Source organism: Lissotriton vulgaris, chromosome 1_1 (genome assembly GCF_964263255.1).
Source record: "Lissotriton vulgaris chromosome 1_1, aLisVul1.2, whole genome shotgun sequence".
NCBI classification, from domain to species: domain Eukaryota; kingdom Metazoa; phylum Chordata; class Amphibia; order Caudata; family Salamandridae; genus Lissotriton; species Lissotriton vulgaris.
Window position 1 is genome coordinate 452,521,157 of NC_141685.1, and position 25,574 is coordinate 452,546,730.

The following is a 25,574-nucleotide window of genomic DNA, read 5'->3' on the forward strand; positions in this document are numbered from 1 at the left end:
TGTGGCACAATCAATGTTACAGGCTCACTAGTAGCATTTGATTTACAGACCAGTAAGTTACACAGGGACCCCTTGCACTTTGACACTGATCTGCAGTGGCAAAGTGCCCAAAGCATCGAATACAGCAAAAAATGAAATCCGGCACATCATCCAAAATACAGGAGGTAGAGGCAAAAAGTCAGGGGAAACCTTGCCAAGGATGCCAGGTCTAACAATGCACAATTGATGAATTAGTCAGGGATTTTTGCCTATCCTTTCCACTCTCCCACTAATAACATGGTGCGGAAGCTCAGATGCCTCTCACCATAATTCTAATAGACACCATTTGGGCAAGACTGACATGGTACACAACTCTACTAGGGTTATCTGTAGTCCCTCACAAGAGGCTTCCCAGCAGACCACACCTTCTCACACAGGACCAAGAGCGATACAGACCTCCCGGAACTCCCAGACCGCTCAATCTGACTTAGTTTGGTTACCTAAAATTCTTATTGTAATGTATAAACATCCTCAAGAAGGCAAGAAGACCTATATTTAGGGCATGTTTAGCAGCTAAATGGAAGAGATTTATCCACCACTGTAGTACACAGCACATTGATCCCTTACAGCCTACAGTAAAAACGTAGTTAGAAAAAGGAGGGCTAGCTTACATGTCTACATGATTGCACTTGGTTAATTATGCATATCAACAGCACAGGGAACAGTCACTCTTCACATTTCCAGTTAAAGCATTCATGGAGGGTTTCAAGAGTAATACCTCCAATTTCACCCCCCTGCTCTAATATGGAATCTTAATGTGGTACTACCCATACTTATGGGTCCTCCTTTCGAATATTTACACTCGTGTCCATTTCCTCTCATGGAAAGGTACTTTCTTGGTAGCAATAATGTCCTTAATAAGTTAGGTTCTTCCTGAGTCAGGGCATGTATTTTACTTTCTTTCTGGTACACCAAGATAGGGTTGACCTTGGAACCATCCCAACATTTTTGCCACAAGCAGTGTCCTCTTTTCACTTGAACCAAACCATTGAGAAACCAGTTTTCTTTCCCAGTCCAGACTCTGTTGCTGAAAGAGCTCTTCGTACAGTAAATGGAAAAAGAGCACTAATGTATTACATTGACGGAACAAAATCCAAGGATGCTTCAATGGCTTTTCTGGTTAACGTTACCATATCGGACATCTGTAATGCAGCCACATGGTTAGGCCCACACATTTACCAAACCCTACCATGTGGATGTCCTAGCACGCCAACTAGCATGTGTTAGACAGACCATACTCGGAACTTTATTTAAAACATCTGCATAATCCAGTGATTAGCCACCACTATGTGACATCTATTCATATAATGTAGTGCTGTAGATTCACATGCATGCACCCACTCACTTCCCCAGAAGTCACTGGCTGTCTTGGATATTGATTTTTATGATGTGTATATATTATGCAAATTTTCTTTATTTACACAGAGAATGTATGGTCGGCATTATGTATTTCTAGCTCCCCTAACATATGCACTCGATATGCTAAAAATAATCTAACAGTGGAGCTGATGTCCATGCACATTGGCACGAAGAGGAGGAGCCACAATACCTCATGAATTGAAAGACTTTCAAGAAAAACATATGCAAATGTTTGAGCCCAACACTAGAAAATAAGAGCATGCACACCATGTGAATCTACAGCACTACATGCTACAAATGGATGTCTGCAGGCTGAGTAACAAAACCCTTTTTTATGCGGATAAGCCCCCTCCTAACCCTGTGTGCATTTGTATGTATGTATATATATATGTGTGATGCAAAAATATAAGGGAGAAACCCTAATGCTAAGAAAAGGGACCTGTTTGTCAAGTGCAAAAACAAACAAATCCCTTTTCAACTACAATGATTGTAACCGTGATGGATATACGAGTAAATATTATAACCTTCTTCAGATGCAGATTATGTGGTATAGGTTCTTAACATACATAAAGCAAGCAATAACATCTATAGTTAATACAAGGAATTGAGAGAAAATAATCAGTGTTGAGGTAGTTGAAATCTTATAACAGTGATTCCAAACAAGCAATTCCTTAAAGGACAATAAAAAATAAACAATAATGTGCTTCAAATACAATTATTTTATTAAAAACAATATTGGTTGTGAACCAGACATTTCAAAACCCAATGATATAAAAACATTTATCACAGTGATGTAATTACCAATGACCTCTCTTTACCTTTAGCTGTAATATTGTATCTAAGGATCAATTGTAAATACAGAAAGATTTTTTAAAAACCCCACAAGATACAAGTATTATATAAACAGAAAAACTGTTGATGCGGTGTTTCAGTGAGATTTTGGTAGTTCCTCGCCTTCTTCAGGACTAACTAATTTTATTTCTGTTTTACAAATAAAGTTCTATTGAGACCCTTCAACAAGTCTTCTCTTGGCTCAACATCCAAATGGAAGGGTCCTAATTCCCTCCAGTGGTATACTGCTGATAAAATTCTACATGGTCCTCCGTGAAATTTACGTGACCCACACTTCAACGTCTTAAAACACTAATCCCAAATTCCAACTGAATATTGTCGCTCACAATATCTTTGGTAGAGCTTTTGAAATAAATAATAAAAATAAAACGAAACCGGCTGTTTGTCTATGGTCGTAATGCCTGTCAGATGATGACCAGGTAATCTTTCGACATTGGTCCACCCTGGCAATCCACTCGATATTGCCAAACTGCCACTATGCGTTTTCAATATTGCTGTGTGGCTTTGTTGCAGGCAACCGAATACACCAGTCATTAACTTCTGATCGTGTCAACGCTCTGCCGGTTGTGCGTTCTCCAATTGTGTTTGGCCAAGAGATGACTTGTTGAAGGGTCTCAATATAACTTTATTTGAGAAACAAATAAAATTAGATTGTCCTGAAGCAGGCGAGGAACTACTAAAATAACGCCGCGTCAACAGTTTTTCACAGTTTTTCTGTTTATATAATACTTGTATTTAAAAAAAAAAAAAACTTTCTGTATTTGCAATTTATCCTTGGATACAATATTACAGATAAAGATAGAGATGTAATTGGTAATGAAATCAGTGTGATAAATGTTTTTAATCATTGGGTTTTAAAATGTCTGGGTCACAACCCATAATGTTTTACTAAAATAATTTGAATTGAAGCACATTGTTTGTTTGTCCTTTAAACAATTGCTTGTTTGAAATCACTGTTATAAGATCTCAACTACCTCCACACTGATTGTGTTAAATACCTATACCACATGATCTGCATCTGAAGAAGGTTGTAATATTTACTAGTATATCCATCACGGTTACAATCATTCTAGTTGAAAAGGGATTTCTTTGTTTTTGAACTGTGTGTGTGTCTGTGTGTGTGTGTGGTGTGTGTGTGTGTGTGTGTATATATATATATATATATATTCACAGAAAAAACCATAGGTTTCACACCAGTTATAAGTAGGAATTAGCATTTAAAAAACCTATTAAATTCACAGAAAAAAACCATAGGTTTCACACCAGTTATAGTTAGCTGGAAATTTTACTGACATAAAACCTTTGAAATTCCCACGTTATAGTTAGTTGGACTCCCTATAACTTGCGCGTGTAATGCACTGCTGATGACATCACATATTACATCACTTCTTTCACTCCTTCTCCACAGCATACAAAGTAGGCACCGACTCCGTGAGGTAAATTTTCAAGGATTATTCTTTATTCCATACCGTAGACGCGTTTCGACGGACCCAGCCGCCTTGGTCACTACATCTACTACTCCCAAAGTGCATACATGTTTTATAGTGTTCACAGACACCATGTGACTCAAAAATAAAGAAAAGTGAAAACAGTTCTAGTGAGCGAAAAATTAGAAAGCAGACCATTGATTGTCATGGTAACAGGCACCTGAGTGATAGACATAGTGGAGTTGGAGTGATTCAATTTTGCAAGTCATAGTAAATTAAATCAAAATTAGACACAACTTCACAGTATCATTTGAAATATTCAATTAGCATAATTCGACATTTACTGTTTGTGAATACAAGACAATAGATAGATAAATTTACTATATCGAAATCCGTAAGTTAAGACTATTTTTGGGCGAGTGATGGAAAGTGGGAACATATTGTCAGCCCCTTGTATAAAGTTCTGCTTGCGCGCGCAGTCTGTAACTTCATTCTGTAATAACCTCAGCTTACACCAGAGAAGTTAGTGCTGCGGTGTGTTTACAGGGCGCTTTGCAGGGAATTCAGCTGTGTTAAGGTGAGACGCCGATTTTGTTAATACTGAAATAGTAGGGCACTCGTATGTGTGAGTGGATGTTTGGGCGTATGGCCATGTAGCTTGGGACCTCGTTCGGGACTATACGCATATGGGTTCCTGGTGGGTTCACGCGTTTGGAGAACCCGGGTCAAGCAATTGTTTATTGGTTTAGTGACATATAATTTTGTATGATAGCGGGACCCCTGCCTGCCTGTTGATACGCATGCTAAGGGAAACTATGGAAGCCGTTAGTCCGGATTTCTGCTAGTTTTTAGAAAGTGCAGCATTGAGTGACGTTAATGTCTATGAAGTGAGGTGCCTGGTCCTGCGGTGTTTGGTGATTGTGATAGCCTTGTGCAGTGCAGATATTTACAAGAGATGGTGAGTTTCAGATGTTTTAGGCAGAGGAGGAGCTGTCAGGACATGGGATAGTGAGTACTAATCAGAATGGTGTTCTCAAAACGGGGAATCTGTCAGAGATGTACGTTTAGAGCTTCCTCTGCATTAAGCCCATGTAGGGCTCTGCTGTTTAGTAAAATTATATATTTAGATTCCAGTCTCCTCAGTGTCAATAGTCGGTTTCCCCCCCTCCGAGGTTTTTGGACACTGTCCAGCACAAAGTAGCTCAGGTCTCCTGCTCTGCCATGGTGGTCTCTGTTTATGTGTCTCGCTACTGGGTAGGCTGGATCATCGTTGGCAATCGCCCTGAGGTGTTGTAAGATCCTCACATGTACAGGGTGTAGTGTGCTGCCTACATAAATTTTGTCGCAGGTGCAGCGCAACACATATACCGCGTAGTCTGTTTTGCAGGTGAAGTGGCCTTTTATTTGCACTGGACTTTTTCTGAGAGGTGTTGTTATGGAGCGGGTATTTTTTGCATGTTTACACGCTTTGCACTTAAGGCACAAGAAAGGTTTTTCAAGTGCACTAAGCCAATCTGGGTTGGGTACCTGAGTTGGTGCATTGTTCACCAGTTCTTCCCTCATCGATTTGGCTTTCCTAAATGTGAGTTGTGGCAATTTGGTACACTTTGCATCGATCACAGGGTCACATTGGACAATCGGCCAGTACCGGTATAGGATCTTCCTTAGGTTTGTGTGATCTTTGTTGTAGCCTGTGATCATGCGTGGGATGGTGTTATCTTCCTGAAGGGGTGCTTTCTTGTTGTGGACCTTATTTTTTAGAAGTTCTTCTCTGGTGTATTTCCCGCTTCTCTATTTTGCTTTGATCAATGTGGTGTCCTTATACCCTCTCTGTCTGAGTCTTGTGAAGAGACTGGAAGTGCAGGTCTCTAGATCTCTGGTTGTGCTACAGTTTCTCCTCATTCTTAGGCATTCTGCGTAGGGAATGCTCTCAACTAGGCTTCTGGGATGTGAACTTTGTGCGTGGAGAATGGAGTTGCCCGCAGTCTCTTTTCTGTATGTACGGGTCTGAATTCTATTGTCTTCATGGTAGATTTCTAAATCTAGGAATGTGATTTTGTCTTTGCTTGAATTGCAAGTAAACCTCAAGTTTAGGGCATTGCTGTTGATTTTGTCAGTGAAGTCAAGTACTTCCTGTTCTGTCCCTCTCCATAGGATGAAAACGTCGTCAATATAGCGACGGTATATCATCACATTTTCGGACATCTCATCCTGGGATTGAACCCGGAGTATCTGCTCCTCCCACCAGCCCATATGCAGATTTGCATAGCTGGCGGCGAAGCAGGTACCCATGGCTGTGCCCTGTGTCTGTCTGTACAGGAGTTTGTCAAAAAGGAAGGTGTTGTTCTCCAAACACCATTCTACCATGTGTAGGAGCATTTGTGAGTGTTTGTGGAATTTGATTTCTCTAGTGCCCAGGTAGTATTGTAGTGCTTTAAGGCCATCCCTGTGCCTAATGCTAGTGTATAGGCTTTGTACATCAAGTGTTACCAGTACATAATCATCCTGCCATGTACAATCCGAAATCAAAGAAAGAAAATGACCAGTGTCTTTTATGTAAGCAGGTAGGGCATTGACAAATGGTTGGAGAAAAAAGTCCACATATTGGCTTGTTTTTTCGAAAAGACTTCCTATAGCTGATATATATTCACTGAAAAAAACAAACGTTACAGGGACATTCTAGTTGGGCTCAGATTTCACTTGTATAACACCATAGAAATTCAGCAAGTATAGTTACCTGAGTTAACTGTAACTTAAGCCCCTGCAATGCATTGCTTATGACCTCACATATTACATCCCTCATGACATGGTCCATGAGATGAACTCTCAAATGACATCACTGATTACATCATCACTTGAGTGTAAATGTTTTTAAGAGTTTATGGTTGTAAAACATGTATACTAACCTACTACAAAAGTTAAATTAGTATATTAGGTGTACTACTATTGAGTGATACTACTACTAACCTATATTATGTGAGTGGATGTGTGACTGTATGTATCCTTGTGTGTATGGTGTGTGAGCAGCTGTATGTGTGAATAAGTAGGTGAGTGAGAAGCTGTGTGGGAGAATGAGAAGCTGTTGGTGTGCTGTCTTTTGTGACTGAGTGGGGTTGCAAGTGGCTGTTTGGGTGAGTGAGTAGCAGTGCGATTGGCTCTATGCATGTGTGAATGGATGTGCAGTTGGTGTCTGTATGGCTGTATGAGTGGGTGACTGGGTGTGTAAATTGCTGTATGTGTGAGTGAGTGGCTGTTCTAATGGGTATTTGGTTAAGTGAATTGCAATATTGGAGATTGAGTGGATGTATGAATGGCTGTATGGGTGAGTGAGTGGATGTGAGTGCTTGTATGGATTTGTGAATGGGTATGTAAGTGGTTGTGTGGATGCTTGTATGGGTAAGTGAGTGGCTGTGTTTAGGGGCTGTATGTGAGTGGGTGTGTGAGTAGCTGTATTGATGAGTGTGGCTATGCGACTGGCTGTATGGCGAGTGACTAGTTGTATGAGTGGCTTTATGGGTGAGTGAATGGTTGTGTGAGTGGGTGTGAGAGTGGCTCTATGGAGGAGTGAGTGGGTGGGTGAATACTGGTATGGGTCTGGAAATGGGCACTAAAAAAATACTAAAAATGACTCTTGTTTACCTGTAATGTATTGACTGCGATATAAAAGCTAAACACCCATTTGTGAATGCTTTAATCCCATGCAGCCTAGCATTAGTGTGACTGTGGATGGCTACATTTTTCACTCCTTTGGGGTGACCTCTGACATACCGTTCTCCCCCGCCCCCTTTTGTGCTACTTTTTAGGTTTTGCCTGGCGAAAGCTGCGCTTTCTGCGCAGCTTTTTCGCGCTGGCGAAAACCTGATGAGAAGAGTAGTGTGGCTTGGTTCGGCCCTCGTCGTTGATTGGCTGGCTCTGTAAACGGAGCCTTGCCATTGGACGAGGGGCCTGTCCGTCAATGCCGGACCAGACACGGGGGCGTTCCCGACATTCTTTGGCTTTTGCCGACGTCACGCGACGCCGGGAACGCCCCGTGTCTGGTCCGGCATTGCCGGCACTGTAGGGAACGGGACGGACATGGAGCACGGACATGGAGCTCTCGGCTGTTGGGGAGCGAGTGTTTGCAGCGGAGGCACTGCTCAAGCGTCGGGTGCGGAAGGTGAGCGAAATGGACTCCCTGCAGACCGCTCGCTGCATGTCCGGGCGAGTGTTTGCAGCGGAGGCACTGCTCAAGCGTCGGGTGCGGAAGGTGAGGGAAATGGACTCCCTGCAGACCGCTCGCTGCATGTCCGGCCGGCCGGCCTGGGTGTCCGGCCGGCTCAGCCTCTAGGTGCGCTACTCATGTTGAAAGAAATGTCTAGTATGCACTGCTTGAGTCATGAAATGCAGTAATAAGCAACCATAGCTTTTTACGGAGTACATACATCCCGAATCTCTGCCACATCAAAGGAGTAAAGTAGAACAAGCAAGTCTGGCTAAAATACAACTGGTTCAATACACGCACTTTAAACGGACCTTGCTGCTTCTCTTCTGAAACTGTTAGTGACACGCTCAGGGGCTATTTTGCGCTGTAGTCGCGCTTCGGCAAATAGTAATTCTGTGCTCGTGCCTTTTGTGTTCAGCACTCACCTGTCACTCGTATGTGCCTCAAAGGGATGGTCGCTAGCCACGTCTGATACTTGAAGTAGAAACCAATATAGGCTATAGCTGCCTATCACGTACCGGACGGTGCCAGCTTCTCAACGTGGGGGTGAGGCTCTCAGCTAAGATGCAAACACTGCCCGAAGGAGACTTGCACTTTTAAGACCTTCTTGCAGGTACACATTAGTGTGACATCGCACAAAATAATGTAAATTTGCCTGGTGCTTCAAAGGCTGCACATCTGCTTGTGGCCCCCTTTTGTTGAGTGTAAGGGATGTCTGCATTATCACCCATAACGTTTTGGGCTGTTGATGTTTTTAACCCCCATCAGGTCCCTAGAATATTGTACCGAGGAAAAATATACATAAGGGCGCGCTGACGGACTGATCTGTGTGCGGGTACAAAATGGTTCTCGGGCTGGAACTGTGGTTTTGAAACTACTAGTTTGACTGTCACGTTAGGGAATATGGTTATCTTAAGCTGGGAGCTAACATTAACCGGTTTCGCAACACTGAGTCTTGCTGTTCCTGTGAGAGCCAGGGACTGCGCTGCACAGGCCCGCCGAGTACAGAACAGGGCATCGCGGAACGCATACAGGTAACGAGCGGCAGGAGCACCGCGCACCAGCCGCCGGAAAAACAAACGACGCCACAAGCGGCCGCCGCCATCTTACTGCTTGGAAGTGTGCGAGGCGCCCCCCTCCGTTAAAATGGCGACGCCCGCGGGGGCGCAACTTGTGTTCCATGCCCAATGAGCTTTGTGAATGGGGTATCATCCCGGACAGAGGGAGGTTGTTTACTCCATGTGTAGTGTTTTGGATGTGTTTCTTCCTCACCGCAGCTTACCTAACACGACTTGGCTGTTGCTGGCCTTAATACCCGTGCTAAGCTGTACTCTTAATAGGCGCATTTCTTCAGTCAGCTGAATGCAGAGTCTGTTCGAGAAAAGTGGGTGAAGTCGCCTCGGTAGAGAGGAAAATTAGACCCAGTGTCTGCTTAGTGAAAAGAAATACCACCTGGCCCCTCGCTTTTGATGGTGTATAATGCCAGGTTAGCCTCTTCCAGGTCTCCGTCTACCAGCTATTTAGACGTGATAGAGCAAACGTGGTTAAAGGATAGATCAAGAACTAAACAGTGCGATGTAGTGACTGGGAGTATAGGCGGGCGAAATTGGTATTTCTAATTCAATCTGCAGGTGGTTGTCTAGGCTGACGAAGGAGGGCGGATATTCTATGCCTTATTGGTGTCTCCTGTAATTCAAATAGTAATTGATTCCCATCAGAGAGGAGGCGTTCATTCACGTCATACTTTCACTTTGAATTCAACGGACGTGAGTCGCTTTTGGGAAGGCAATAATCGTATACAACATTTGTCCAGTCAGCAAGTTGCTTTACTCAAGGTATGCGGTAGCAATCTCCGAACTGATGTAAATCAGATGAAATCGCGAGTTTTAGGTGATGCTTCATGAACGCTTTGATGGTTCCAGCGATGTGCAAAACCCACCTACGCATGGCTCATTGGAAATGCCCAGGCCTCCTGTACCGCATCTTGAAGGTTTTTTTCAGTCGGGGAATACGAATCCGTTTCTGAGGCCAGTCTGTATTGGTAGTCTGTCACTCTTAATGGTGTGCGAAGGGATGACTTCTAATGGACAGTCTCACGTGTACATTAGTGTTTTACTTGGTTCAGGAGCATCATCTGCCCATGATTACTTTTTAATCTAGTATTTTACCAGATGTGCGAAGTAAGAACGTGACCGTTTTTGTTCCCATGATGTAAAAACGAGGCTGCTGTTTGACTCACAAGCATGTATTTGCATCCTTGGATAACTTTGTGATATGAATCTTGTTTTAAAATGCATATTCGTTTAGTGCGTCTTGAGGGTTCACTTACCGCCTCAGAGTGAACTTGCATTGTCTCAAATTAGACCTTTTTCTTATGTCTTAATGGCTTTATGGTAGCCCATTCTATGGTTTCTTTTCTGTCTTGTCGTACACGTTTCATGTAGAGAGCTGTGCAATAGAAATTCCAGTTGGCAGCTTGCCTTTTTTGGGTTCAATCATTTCTCAGTTGACCCATTTGTTGGTCACTTTGGCTCCATGTGATGAATACTTTCAGTTTGTTGGGTGGGTCTGTTATGATGTGATAGAACGTTTACACTATGGCTTTTGGTTTTTGAATATTCAACCAATTTTCCCCATCTCCATTTTATTTATTTATATAAAGTTTTATATAGCGCAGACGTGATCAAGTGGGTATCAGAGCGCCTTACAAATGATCGAGCTACAAACAGAGTTGCAGGTAAAAAAAAAACAATGATGAGTAAGAAACTGGAAAAGATAAAATATGCCACCGCAAGAGGAAATAGAGTAGCTTATAAGTGCAACAGACAAATAGAGGGGTTTAGCACAAACCGACGTCACAGCCATAGTCAAAAGCATAGGACCCCCCTCACCTTTCGGCCTGGTACCACTGCACCAGCCGCACTACTTCCCTACTGACCGTTCTCCACTTCAGCCCCGTCTAAATTACAATTCATGCTTGTGACCCTTTTGCCTGCTTGTGCTTGTTTTCATGACCCTGTTGCCTGCTTGTGCCTCCGTGTGCCCCTGTTGCCTGCTTGTGCCTCCGTGTGCCCCTGTTGCCTGCTTGTGCCTCCGCGTGCCCCTGTTGCCTGCTTGTGCCTGTTTTCGTTCCCCTGTTGCCTGCTTGTGCCCCTGTTGCCTGCTTGTGCCTCCGTGTGCCCCTGTTGCCTGTTTGTACCTCCGTGTGCCCCTGTTGCCTGTTTGTACCTCCGTGTGCCCCTGTTGCCTGCTTGTGCCTCCGTGTGCCCCTGTTGCCTGCTTGTGCCTCCGTGTGCCCCTGTTGCCTGCTTGTGCCTCTGTGTGCCCCTGTTGCCTGCTTGTGCCTCGGTGTGCCCCTGTTGCCTGCTTGTGCCTCTGTGTGCCCCTGTTGCCTGCTTGTGCCTCTGTGTGCCCCTGTTGCCTGCTTGTGCCTCCGTGTGCCCCTGTTGCCTGCTTGTGCCTCTGTGTGCCCCTGTTGCCTGCTTGTGCCTCGGTGTGCCCCTGTTGCCTGCTTGTGCCTCCGCGTGCCCCTGTTGCCTGCTTGTGCCTGTTTTCGTTCCCCTGTTGCCTGCTTGTGCCCCTGTTGCCTGCTTGTGCCTCCGTGTGCCCCTGTTGCCTGTTTGTACCTCCGTGTGCCCCTGTTGCCTGTTTGTACCTCCGTGTGCCCCTGTTGCCTGCTTGTGCCTCCGTGTGCCCCTGTTGCCTGCTTGTGCCTCCGTGTGCCCCTGTTGCCTGCTTGTGCCTCGGTGTGCCCCTGTTGCCTGCTTGTGCCTCTGTGTGCCCCTGTTGCCTGCTTGTGCCTCTGTGTGCCCCTGTTGCCTGCTTGTGCCTCTGTGTGCCCCTGTTGCCTGCTTGTGCCTCTGTGTGCCCCTGTTGCCTGCGTGTGCCTCTGTGTGCCCCTGTTGCCTGCGTGTGCCTCTGTGTGCCCCTGTTGCCTGCTTGTGCCTCTGTGTGCCCCTGTTGCCTGCTTGTGCCTCTGTGTGCCCCTGTTGCCTGCTTGTGCCTCTGTGTGCCCCTGTTGCCTGCTTGTGCCTCTGTGTGCCCCTGTTGCCTGCTTGTGCCTCTGTGTGCCCCTGTTGCCTGCGTGTGCCTCTGTGTGCCCCTGTTGCCTGCGTGTGCCTCTGTGTGCCCCTGTTGCCTGCTTGTGCCTCTGTGTGCCCCTGTTGCCTGCTTGTGCCTCTGTGTGCCCCTGTTGCCTGCTTGTGCCTCTGTGTGCCCCTGTTGCCTGCTTGTGCCTCTGTGTGCCCCTGTTGCCTGCTTGTGCCTCTGTGTGCCCCTGTTGCCTGCGTGTGCCTCTGTGTGCCCCTGTTGCCTGCGTGTGCCTCTGTGTGCCCCTGTTGCCTGCTTGTGCCTCTGTGTGCCCCTGTTGCCTGCTTGTGCCTCTGTGTGCCCCTGTTGCCTGCTTGTGCCTCTGTGTGCCCCTGTTGCCTGCTTGTGCCTCTGTGTGCCCCTGTTGCCTGCTTGTGCCTCCGTGTGCCCCTGTTGCCTGCTTGTGCCTCCGTGTGCCCCTGTTGCCTGCTTGTGCCTCCGTGTGCCCCTGTTGCCTGCTTGTGCTGTGTGGGTGTGTGTGGAGGGCTCTGTGTGTGTGGGAAGCTTTGTGTGGCTGTGTGTGTGGGGGGCTCTGTGTGGCTGTGTGTGTGGGGGGCTCTGTGTGGGTGTCATTTGCGAGAGATAAAGCTAGTGGCATTGTAAATGACAATGCCATTTATTTATGTTAAAAAAAACATAAATAAAAATAATGTCAAGAGCAATGCCAATAGCTCTAACTTTAACAAAGGCAAAACCATTGCATTGTAAATGCTTGTTCACTTTGGGCCAGGACTGTCTCTCTTGCCATTTTGGCAGGGGGTGTTCGTTTTCATTATTATTTTAAAAATCTCACCTGCTGGTTTCTTTTTTTTTTTTTTGGTACCCAACCTGTACCCTGGGGGTTTCCCACCTTTCTGTCTGCATCTTCTGCTCTGCACCTCTCTTACCTTACAGCCATCACATTTTTCAGTCTGTATTTGGGCTGTGGACTCTCTCTGCCATACAAGCCTACACCTTAACCAGCGAGGACCGTGGCTGCATAATACATCCTTTACTTAGCAGATCATGGGAATTATTTCCTGTACATGTTTCTGCAACACACAGGAAAAGCTCTAGCTGGAAATGTGTTTTAGTTCGACTCAGTAAGCTAAGAGCCTCAGCCACCCCTGCAGGCTGGAGCAGGCACTCTTAAGCCCCTTGGTGTGCAAGGCTTGGACCCTTATGTAACCGTGACGTGTTTGTTATGTGCTCAAGTGATGGATGACATGGGCATTGCTTTTAAGCTGCATAAGGCAAGATGTGTGGATCACATTTTGCAAGAATACGCATGCGTGAACTATTGTTGGCATGTTTTAAGTTGCAGACGAGTCCCTTACAGGTGAAAATGTTTCACTCCATCTGTGAACTGTTATTTAGATTAGAAAAAAAACTGGTTTCTTTAGAAAGCAACCTATTGCTTTGTTTAAACGCTAGACTGTCAGAAAACTGCACATGAGCATTGTGTATGATCTTCTCTTTTACATGTCTATACTGAATCTGATCTTTGATTTGCAAATACACATTAGTGATGGGACCATATGTGAAGAAGATCCTGTGTGAAGAGCTGGGGTCGCCTGCAAACTCCGCTGTGAACTGCACGCCCTTGGAGGACTTCGGTGGACACCACCCGGACCCCAACCTGACCTATGCCGCGGACCTTGTCGAGACCATGAAGACTGGGGAGCATGACTTCGGCGCGGCCTTTGACGGAGATGGGGTAAGACTACAGCCTGCCTTTCACATCTCCTCGTGCAAGGAAGCTAGCAATGCACTGTTCACCTCTCCTTGTGTAAGACAGCTGTTTGCGTTCCACATCCCTGTGTAGGATAGAAGTACTTTAGAAACCTCCCTGTGTGAGACAGTTCTATTCTTTTTACATCTCTCTGTGCAAGACAGTAGGACAGCCACCGCCTCCCCCATGTACAATAATAATGCACCCTTCACGTCTCACTGTGCAAATAAGATAGTTGTATGCCTTACCCATCTCCCTATGCAAATACAGGCGCATAAATGTTTTCACAATTCCCTGTGCAAATAAGACTGCAGCACTCTTTCACATCTCATGTGCAACCAAGGCATCAGTACCTTTCACATCTCATGTGCCAGCAAGACAGCAGTACCTTTTACGTCTCCTCCTGTGCAACCAAGGCAGCATCATGCATTTCTCATCTCTTGTGTAAGCCAGCAGCATGCCCTTCACTTGTCGTGTGTAAGACAGCAGCAGTACCTTTCGCATCTCCTTTGCAAGCAATGCAGCGGCATACCTTTCACATCTTTTGTGCAAGCAAAGCAGCAGTATGCTGTCACTTTTCTTCTGTGAGCCAGCAGTATGCCTTTCACATCTCTTGTGCAAGACCGCAGCATGCCTTCCACTTTTCATATGCATGGAAGCAGTAACTTTCACATCTTCTGAGCATGCAAGGCAGCAGTATGCTGTTCAAATGTGTAAAGACATCAACAGTACCTTGCACATGTCTTGTGTGAGACATCAGCGGTACCTTGCACATGTCTTGTGTGAGACACCCGCGGTACCCTGCTCATGTCTTGTGTGAGACACCCGCGGTACCCTGCTCATGTCTTGTGTGAGACATCAGCGGTAGCCTGCTCATGTCTTGTGTGAGACACCCGCGGTACCCTGCTCATGTCTTGTGTGAGACACCCGCGGTACCCTGCTCATGTCTTGTGTGAGACACCCGCGGTACCCTGCTCATGTCTTGTGTGAGACACCCGCGGTACCTTGCACATGTCTTGTGTGAGACACCCGCGGTACCTTGCACATGTCTTGTGTGAGACACCCGCGGTACCTTGCACATGTCTTGTGTGAGACACCCGCGGTACCCTGCTCATGTCTTGTGTGAGACACCAGCGGTACCCTGCTCATGTCTTGTGTGAGACACCAGCGCTACCTTGCACATGTCTTGTGTGAGACACCAGCGCTACCTTGCACATGTCTGGAATGGTTTGGGGCCCTGTCCATGAAGTGCTCTAAACACAATGCACAATGATTTGAACAGGATCCTTTGAGCTACTGGGAGCCAATGTAACTCCGCCAGTGCTTGTGTTGTTGATGACCGGCGGGTTCGAGAGAGTGCTAATTTAGCTGCTGCCACCTGGATACTCTGCAATCTGGCAATCGGATATCCTGGAGATTCCAGAAGCCGGGCATTACAGTAGTCCAGATGACTGAGGATAATACTCCTAACTACCGTTGTTCTTGCCTGTACAGGCAGCAGTGGCAGCACTTTCCGAAGACCTCGGATTAGATTAAAGCAACTTCCTGTCAGTTTATTAACATGGGTCTCCAGGTTTAAATTCTCATGAAAACTGACCCCCAGATTGGGCACCGTGTTCACTGGTGTCAGTATGCCATTTGATGTTAGAGGCCAGAAATCTACTGGCAAGCTTTGGGTGGGCCCTCCGGGCCCTCCCACCTTGCACTGTGGAATTTGTTTTCCCACTGTTAAACTGGAGCGAATTTTCCTTCAGCCATTTCGTCATTTCACGCATACAAGCATGGAAACAGTCCAGAGAGTCCGCCTGTGCACCATCCAGGGATATCAGAAGCTGCGTATCATCAGCATAATTAATCACACTGATATCATGCGCTTTGATGATTCCCAGTAAAGATTGCATATAAGCATTAAACAGAATGGGACTGATTGACGAGCCCTGTGGTACCCGATGTAGAACTTTCACCAGTTCAGAATGCTATGGGGGGGGGTGGGGGGGAGTACCACCGACAGATAAGATCGCACCCATTTGAGTGCCACTCCCTTCACCCCAAAGGTCTTAAGCCTTTAAAGCAAAATGTTGTGGTTCACCGTATCTAATACGGCGGATAGGTCCAGCAGGATTAAAATTGCTGACTGACCCCTGTCCGCCCGCATCCGAAGGCTATCCAACACTACCACCAAGGCTGATTCTGTCCCATGACCCGGTCTAAAACCAAACTGTTCCTCCTCCAGTATGTTATTTGTCTCCAAGAAATGGGACCGGGTCCTACTAACCAGGCGTTCCACAACCTTGATCGAGTAGGGCAGGAGGGAGATTGGTCGGTAGTTCTTATAGCAGCATGGATCAAGGGTAGGTTTTTTAGGAGTGGCGTAATAACAGCCTGCTTCCAGCTGGCAGGCACAGTACCTGTATTGAGGGATTGGCAGCAGAGCGGTCTTAAGATGGGAAAGATCTCGGACCCGAATTCCTTCATTAGCTTGTGGGGCAGAGGATCCAGTGGAGAGCCAGAGGAAACTCCTAAGGCCACTCGAGTGAACTCCTCCTCCGAGGGAAATGCAAAATTGTCCAAAGAAACCCTGGCTACAGCCAGCTCGACAGCCCCCTCTTCATTTAGACCTCTTGCCCCTTCTTTCTGAGCAAGCAAGGTGGGTTGAGGAAGATCCTTCATACTTTCCACTATTTTATTTATTTTATCTTGGAAGAAAAGTGCCAGTCCATCGCTCAACTCCTGAGATGGTTTGATTTTTCTGTTGGTGCAGTCAGGGTTGGTCATGCCTTTCACCATCCTAAAGATATCCCTGGATTTATTAGAGCTTTTTAGTATAGTGGATGCAAAGTGCTCTGCTTTAGCAGTGGTTATTTCTTTTTTTGTATTTTATTATTGTGAGCCTCCACCTTATTCTGTCATTTTCCAAATATTCCCTCCTCCACTGTCTTTCAGCCAATTTACATGAGATCTTGAGATTCCTCAAGCACTCTGTGTACCAAGGCGCTGACGGGCTCTCTCTCTTCCTAATGACTTTCAGCGGAACAAGCTGATCCAGTTTCCTAGTTAGATGTTCATTAAAAATGGTGTAATTCTCTGTAACCTGCTTCTCAGGGTTTACCAGAGCCTCCATGTGCAACAGGGTATCACCCACTTTTGCCTTTCTCAAAAGGCCTTTCCAATCTCGGCCAAGGAACATCCTAGCTTGTCTATCCACAGGCCTCATTTTGTACAGGCTTTGGATACTAAAGATGATTAGGTGGTGATCCGTCCACCCCACTAGCAGGATTTCCCCCATAACAATAAGGTCTTCCTCTGTGAAGATCAAGTCTAGGATATGACCATCTCTATGAATCGGTACAGTCACCCATTGCTTCAGGCCCTAATTAGCACTGGTCTGAGTGATGTTATAGAAAGCTATATCCATTCTTCCATTGGCCCACAGATTAAAGTCTCCCAGGACTATGAATCTGGTATGTGAAAGTGCCATATTGTTGATTGCATTGATCATTTCCTGTTGTTGGTGTGCATTAATTACCCCTGGTGGTCTATAACAGATCATACCCGATGAGGAATGACCTGTCTCATCCTTAATCGAAAAACCTAGGAACTCTGCACAAGAGACTTCATTTATGTCCAGTGTGGTGATATTCAGCTCTTCCTCCAAGATGAACCCAGTCCCACCTCCCCTACCCCTGGACCTAGGTCTGTGCTGGGCCTTATATCCCTCTGGACAAGCCGGTTCCAACTCTAGCTCCATCCCTGCCGCAGTCCATGTTTCTGTCAGAAACAGAGCGTCAAGGTTATTGGTCTCTACCAGTAATTGTATCTCGGTTGAGTGCCTAGGAAGTGATCTGACATTGAGCAGGCCACAACTTAGGCCACCCTTCCTCCATAATTCGGGTGCTGGTTCTAACATGTTAATGTTTGGTATACTGTTTTGCAGATCCCTCCTATATGTCTGTCCTATTGACTTGTCTAGCGGTGTATAGTTCAACCATCCCTCCGATAATGACAATTTACTACCATAAGAGGTAATAAGAGGTAAAGGGGACAAACATATAGGGCAGCGACTTGCAACCATCTTAGACTGAATATTAGGCAGAGCTCGTGGGCAGGTTACCCCCCCCTTCAATGGGTTCAGACTCATAAGTGTTTCTCGAATAGAAAACTATTCCTGGTTTACGTGGGGGATAAGGGCCAGGGGGGATGGCCCTGAGCCCGGTCCAAGTGCGGACAGGTGCAGACTGGCTTGCCTTTCGTGCCCCTTTGGCTCGCGCACGGCCGGCAAATCATCTGTTTATACCTATTCCCCAGGTAGTGACACGAACAAAAGGGAGGCGCTATGTCCCTCCACTGAAACGGCCGGCAAAGACCGCGTTGGACCGGGGACCACTAAGCCCTGAAATGAGGTAGGAATGCGAGTGTGTCAAAAACAAAAGTGCCCCTTTAAAACCAATTTCTCCTCAAAAGTTATGCCACAGTTAAAAACAATGCACGCTTCCTTACTCTGTGCACGATAAAATCTCCTGTGTAAGACTTGTGTAAGACAGCAGCGGTACCTTGCACATGTCTTGTGTAAGACACCAGCGGTACCTTGCACATCTCTTGTATAAGACAGCAGTCCTCCTTTCCAGGTCTCCAGTCTCATGCCAGGTGAGCCAGCCCTGTTCTTGTACTTGCTGAAGTCTGCTGAGGTGGAAGCGAGGGCTGAGTCCAAGAAGGTGATTGCCTCGCCACGTGCACCACGACAACGTGGCAAAGAAGCTGATGCGTGTAGAACCAGTTTACCAACCTGGCTGCTTGTCTGAAGCTTACGGGAATGTTGCACTACACAGTTCTAACGCACGTAACCTATTGTTTATGTACTGAAGGACCAGTTAACTGGGCACTGTTCCCCTTGTAAATGTGGAGTAGTATCATATGTGAGCACCAGGAAGCTTGATGTGCCTCACCGGGGATACGAAAGCTCTAAACCGATACTGGACAATAGAAGACTACAATTCCCATTCTGGCTAGTCGTGCCCATCCCTTCGGGTCCTGTACATTCCTCTATTAGCCTGGTCTTGGGCACCAGGAGGGATGGTCCCATCACTCCTGTGGTACCCCATCTGCTACGCCCAGCAGGGCCAACCACTGGAAACTGTGTCCGCTGGCTCACTCTCTACCCAAGCCCTTGGTCTGTCTGCCCACCCATCTGTTGGCCAAGTTCATGCCATTTGAAGGTCGAAATAGCCTACGTAGCCAGGTTAACTTGGGCTTTAGGTATTAAACAATAATAAAAAGTTCAATATAAATTCTAGTACCTGTTCTTCTGGAAATCTGAGCTCCATTTGAATACATCCGCAAGTTTTACTAAGCCAACTTCCCCACCTAATTTGTTTTTCAGAAACATTTGAAAGGCTGGTTATTTTTAGGTCTCGGTTTCCCTTTTATTTCTGTTTTTTCTTTGTATATGATTTGTTTAATGTGATTGTTATAGTCATGGATGCTGATTTCATTCTCTGTCGCCAATGAATTGAACTGAACAAAAAAATATTCTGAAGAATTTGCGTAGTGCTCAGTGCTAAGCACAAGCTATGTATCGGTTTCCGTTTCATACAAAAGTGGAGCACAGTTGAAAAACGCACCCTAAGGGGTAGAAGTCAAAATTTTTGCCTGTGGATTGTTTTCCCCATATAGAGCTAAACACTCTAAACTTGATACATCCAAATAAAGGAGGCATAAACGTAAATAGGAGCACAGCCTCGACTTTAGACACTGTCTAAAATTTCTACTGGACATTTATTAGTTCTATATTTCTAAAGCAGGCAGCGCTGATGCTGCCCACTGAAAGATGAAACAGGCTAACCTCAGATCTACATTCATATGATCATAGTGCCTGGACACCCGGTAGTATAACCTGTCTTATTACATCTCTTGACTAAACTGTATCACCCATTCTTTCCTGGGGCTGGAACATAGGCCTATTTCACACAACGTTGGGTGTACTTTGAATACGTTTTGAGAGATGCCAAACATTGAGTGGAAATCTGCTTTGTATGGATTATGGTGGCGCATATGTTGTGGAATCTATGGTTCTGACACTGCATGGCGCCCACTCTGTACCCAGTTTCCGGTCCAGGGAACACATGGTTTTGCAGTTTGGGCTGGACTGTTCCCATGAGGCACAGGGTCAGACTGATTTGCATATGGCCATGTCTGAACTGGGGTGGTGGAGTGAGCTAAAGAATGAAGATGAATTAAACCCAGACCAGTTGACTCGGGGTGAGTGTTTGATTTGCTCAAGCGCTCCGTCCTTCATCCCCTTTGGTATCGTTTTGCTTGATGTGAAACGGCTCCGTTAATGAAAGAGGTTGGCTAACCAATATGAATTGATTACAGCAACATTCCGTTCAGTAATGTCGGACACTGCCTGTATAGATCTTCCTTTAGCTTTCCATGCATATACCAGGACCTTCTCAATCAAATGTCCATCATATGAATGTCTGGGTAATCTTTTAGTGAAGGAAGAAGTGTGAATTTGTATTTTCCGGGCATACAGTGTACCTACTGCCCTGTAAACTCCTTGCTAACTTTCTATTTTGAAAGTAATGCTTTTAAATACATTTTGATCACGTTGGCTTATCGTCCTACACTGAATTCGTTATCAGTAAGTAAAGGGTCGTTTTTGTTACGACATATTCATGGAATGTCATACATCTTCATTTTTATATTTTACCTCTTACTTAATCCCTAATATTCTCAATGCCACAAGAGGTTACATGGTTTTCCAGTTCTTCGCCAAACTCACCTTACAAACCATAACACAGACTTCTGTTTGTTAAAATTTCTTTACTTTTTGCCTAGTCAGATTTTCATCCTGCACTAACAATTGTCCCCAATTGGGCAGTCCAGAACCTAACAAAATGAAATCCTGGATGTTTTTCTTCATAAGTCTCAGTTTTTTTTTTTTAAAAGACTACGTCATATATTCATTGTCATTTCAAGACCAGGCATGGTGCGAAGACTCATGCCTATGTTGGTATCATGATTCTGCATTGATTTCGATATTACTGTTCTTGGCCTCATTCTTGACATTGTAGATATTTTGATCTTTTGGTCCATCCTAAATGTTTTTCTGGTCCCTTTTTAATGGCTTGGCGTAATTCCACTTACAAACATTTAGTGACTACTTCAGCTTCACTGTTATGAATCATTGGCCACCATAGTTTACTGTGTGGTGTGACTCAAGTCTTTCTCTTATTCCAGTACTTTTTTCTATTCCATTTCTGATTCAACAGTATATTTCTTCCTTTAATGTCCTCTTCCATTCACATTTTGATATTTTCCATTTTATCTTGCAGTTCTATATCGCTTTCCTTTGTAGAAGTCAACAGATGAGACACCTTTTTTTGTTTGTATATTTCTATTAAATGTTTACATGAATACGGAGACGATACAGATTCAAAATGCAGTATAGTTATTGCAGTCATACAGTAGCATATTAGGAAATGTGTCCAGTAAAATAATTCTACTCTAAACCGAAAGTCCACCCAAGGGTTCAACCGTGATTCGTTTCAAGAGTCTCGTATTGTTTCCTAGAGTTCCAGTTCAGGGTCCTGGGTCCATTGATGGATCTAGCCGGGCATGTCTCTAGATCGTACTTCCCAGCTAGGGCATCTGATGATCAAGCTAGTTATTTGGGGTATGGGCTGCAAATCTTGAGACTCTCTCTAATGGTGAGGAACCCTCCCAATCTGACCACCGTTCATTGACTAAGTGTTCCAATCTCTTGGTTCTTTGGGGGTCTTTCCCTGAAGTGGGGTCGTCAAAGCAAGTATTAAGCAGAGTGTGGCCCTGATGGTTGGTAGCAGGATTCAAGGTAAGGGGAAATGCAATATCACCTACCCATCTCTGGTAGGTAGGTGATACCTGGTAGTCATGAGAAAAGGCTCCTATATTCATTGAACACTTCTATCTGAAGAGAGCCCTTTTTAAGGTATGTCTTCTTTGCAACATATGTAACCATTTTTCAGAAGCAATCTCTTAACAGTTTCTCATTTTCTGTCTTCCTATTTGACACTTACCGTTGACCCTGACCTTCAGCATACTACAAATGATGCACTGTTTTTGTGAAGCAACGTTTTTTTTCCCGTTTTTTTTTAATTCTCTACTTTGTTGTCAGATCCACTTTCTTGCTTTATATACTTCACTATGCTTCCATTGTACTTGCTTTATGAACTTTGAAGGAAAAAGGAAATCAAAACCGTATATTCACAAAGTGGTTCAAACCCACCTTATTTACTAGACTGCTATGGTTGCTAATATTGTCTAAACCCCTCTAGAAGAGGTGACCACCGTTATTCAATGTTTGTGGTGCTGGCTTCAACACTTCCCTCATACTTTCTACTACATATTTAAAAGTCCCCATCCTTCCCCCTGCTTTTCTTATAGTTTGTGTCCACCTTCAAGTGACCACACATCTGCCGCACTGCATATTGATCTTGTGAAGCTCCATCATCATGTTCACTTGCCAGTCTCTTTGGTACACTGTGCCTTCTCCATCACAAATGCACATCCTTTTACTTTTATTAATTGTGTCTTTTCCCCTCTTAAAGTCTAATCTTCCCCTCAGTCAGTTTCTGTTCAACACTGTTTTACATGATTTTGTTGAGGATTTGAGGCTCGGAATTTATTTAAAATATGCTTTGTAACATAATTATTATATTGTGATATTGGTGTAATATTTTACCGGATGTATCTGCCCTACAAACCTCAGATTGTGAAATGTCCTTTTATGTTGGTTCTTTGAGCGTTTCAACCTAGATGCATAAAGGGGCATCTGCTTTACTAGTCACCAAAGCCTTTATTTCTGAATGAGCAGTGCTTTGGAATTATCAACTTTAATAGTCAGAGAGTAGCCAGTTGGAGGGCTCTGGTTGAACAGGATTTGGAGCGTCACCAAGGATTGTACTGCAACCGAATATTTCTGGATGACATTAATCTTTGAGACACTATGCTTCCAACTTGGAAATGTTCTGGTTTTATAGTGTAGGAATGTGCCTTTTTTTGACATGGTCACCCAAACTGTTTGCCTGGTACATGATGTGATTTTGACTGTAAGTGCACAGGGTTCCTCCTAACTAGGTCCCCAGTACCAGAGTTCTGTCCCAAAATAGTACAATTGTTCCCCCAATTGGCAAAACCTTTAGCACCCTATGCAAGTCCCTCGTAAATGGTACCTAGGACCTGAGATGCTGAAGAGGGTCTCTAAGGAATGCAGCAGAAATTGTCATCGTAAGGGACCCCTCAGCAAACACATTAATGACTGCCATTGCAGGCTGCGTGTCTTGGTGCAAACAAAAGTGAAAACGTGACATGCCACCCATCCCGGAGTGCCATGGCCCCTACCACTGTAGATATCTGCAAGTCACCCCTACAGCAGGCCTGACAGTCCTAAGGCAGGGTGCTTAATATTATTTGTGACTGCATACCCACATGAGCAGATATGCCCCTTTACTGGTCAGTTCCATTACTGTCAGTGCAAGTGAACAGGGAAGCCGCTTTGAAACGTGCTGGGCACTGGTGAAAGCTAGTTCCCCAGCTACATGATGGCATCACTGAAAATAGGGATGTTTGTTATCGAACATCTTGTATTGATGAACCCACACTGATTCCAGTGTTGGATTTATCAATACATGCACCCAGAAGGCACCTCAGAGGTGCCCCCTGAAACTGTACCACCTGCTGGTGGGCGGACTGACCCTCTCACCACCTCCTCCACTGTTGGTGGAAGGACAGGCAGGAAAATTAGTTGGATTAGGAAGGGTGCCCACATTCAGCCAGCTCCACCCCTAGGGCGGGACAGGTGATGTGTACCCCTCTCCAGATTTCTCCATCATGTCTTGAAAATTAATAAACCTGGGTCAGGTTTTTCCCCACTTCCCAACTGAGGTAGTTCTACGAGGGTGTAGTCACCCTAAAGGTAAGTAGCCCATTAACTACTATCTGGCACTCCCTCTTGCAACCCTAACGTTACTTTAAAGGTATTTAGTGGCACCCCTGGCAGAAGAGAGGCAGATCCTGATGACCTAAGAAGAGAGGACACCATAGAGCCGCTAAAGGAGAGAAGACTAAAGAGTGCACCTAACTTGTCCCCAGCCCCAACGGCCTGTCTGCAGCTCTTGTCAAAAACTGCACCAAAGTTGACTTGTCCTGCAGCTGTTTACTCAATAAATCTTTTTGAGGAGGGGTGGGGATGGACTGTCTGCCTTTGAAAAAAAGTCTCAAGACTTCACTTGAATGGCTGCCCTGTTCTGAAGAAACTCCAAACGAAAAGACAGGCTTCCGGAACTACTCAAAAAGTCTGATTCCTGAAGCAGCCACTGAATCCATTGCCTCTTGCCTGAGTTGAAGTGGGCCAATGGTGCAAACAAGGTTCCCCAGCCCTCCAGAGCCTGAGCCCAATCGTTGTTTCACCCCTCCTAGATTCCCCGAGATCGCCTGCAGCCTCTGCATGCAGGCCCCCTCTACCGCCACTACTCCTGAAAGGAAAAACCCGACGCCTAGACACCTCTATGCCTGTTGCTCCTGCGCCTTTGGAGAACAGGACCAATGCTTCCCTCCCCCCCCCAACCCCTCCCATCGCGGAGTATAGCAAGGCATGAGACCACTTGCTGGTTCAGCCTGACTGGCTTTGTACTCTGAACCTGTAGCCTCTTTTTACAGACACAGATCCCCCATTGAAGCACTTTGGGGTCCTGATTTTGATTCATACCCTGCACCTGGCAGCCCTCATGCCGCTGGTGGTGTACTGTTGGTATTACCTTGACCTTGCCCACTACTCCCCTGAACTCCTGTAGATTGGTCCTGTAAGTCGGAGTACTGTACCAGTTTGCATAACTTATTGTTACTTTCATAGGATAACATTGCAGAACTCAGAATTTCCACTGTGTCCACTTTTAAAGTGAAAAGAATTTATATTTATAAACTTATTTACCTGAACAAGTTCTCTCGGATCCCTAAACATATCTAAAGATATTCGCTATGTTTATAATTTGAAGTGGATCTCCTTCTTAAGTTGTGTTATCATTTATTGACCAGTTTGTGTATTTTGTGAATGTCATGCACTCCTCTGTGTTAAGCCTAAGACTGCTTGACCACACTGTCCCCTAGTAGAGCACTTTGTGATTGCATAGTAAGCCCCTGTCCACTAGTAAGGTAATCCCTGGACTCTTTATACGGTATAACAGATTACTGATATCAGATAAAAAGCTATATTCTTACATATAGCCCTAGTCCAAGTGACAATAGAGACACAGTTGTGCGCCCCTTCCCCTCTGAAACCAGCAAAAATACAAATGCATTCAATTATAACTGCAGCACTTGCTTTTCAGCGAGGTTCTAATGGGCACACAAAGCTGGTGGGGGCAAACAACAATTTTTGACTGCACACTGATAGTTCTGTTGGCTGCAGTTCAGGGCTTTTCATGAAGAGTCTCTCAGACCTTCATAAGTTTACCCTGCATAGTTGGAAAGTGAGGATTATAATCAAGTGTTTATCATATTGTTTAACGCTTACTTGAAAAGAAGACTTGACCGCTCCCTAGCCACCAAATGACTTGAGTTGCTCGTTGGACAAACTCGCTCAATAAACTGAGTAGTGGAAGAAGGAAAATGGTGGAATGAAGTGGGTCAGAACCTGATGACTCTGATGACCTTACTACAGCATGGACTCTGGAACTTTTCATGTAAATATAACCCTATCAAAATGCATTTGGATGTCAGTGTTCTGCGCCATGGCCTCAGTAAAAGAAAAAAGTCCAATCCATGAAATCTCAATACTTCAATTAATGTGCTTAAAGAAGAAAAGTGATCCTTGTGTAGCAACACATAAGCACCAAAGCACATGCAGTGCAATAAGTAT

At 45.2% G+C, this 25,574-nt stretch overlaps 1 protein-coding gene across 2 annotated transcripts in view; it reads left to right on the forward strand.

Annotated features, from left to right (window-relative positions):
- The window catches only part of PGM1 (phosphoglucomutase 1), a 299,899-nt gene that overhangs the window by 144,480 nt on the left and 129,845 nt on the right, over nt 1-25,574 (forward strand). For both annotated transcript variants that reach the window (XM_086953582.1, XM_086953578.1), the window contains exon 5: nt 13,473-13,663. In XM_086953582.1, coding sequence (XP_086809708.1) covers nt 13,473-13,663 — 191 coding nt within the window. The remainder of the gene's footprint in view (nt 1-13,472; nt 13,664-25,574) is intronic.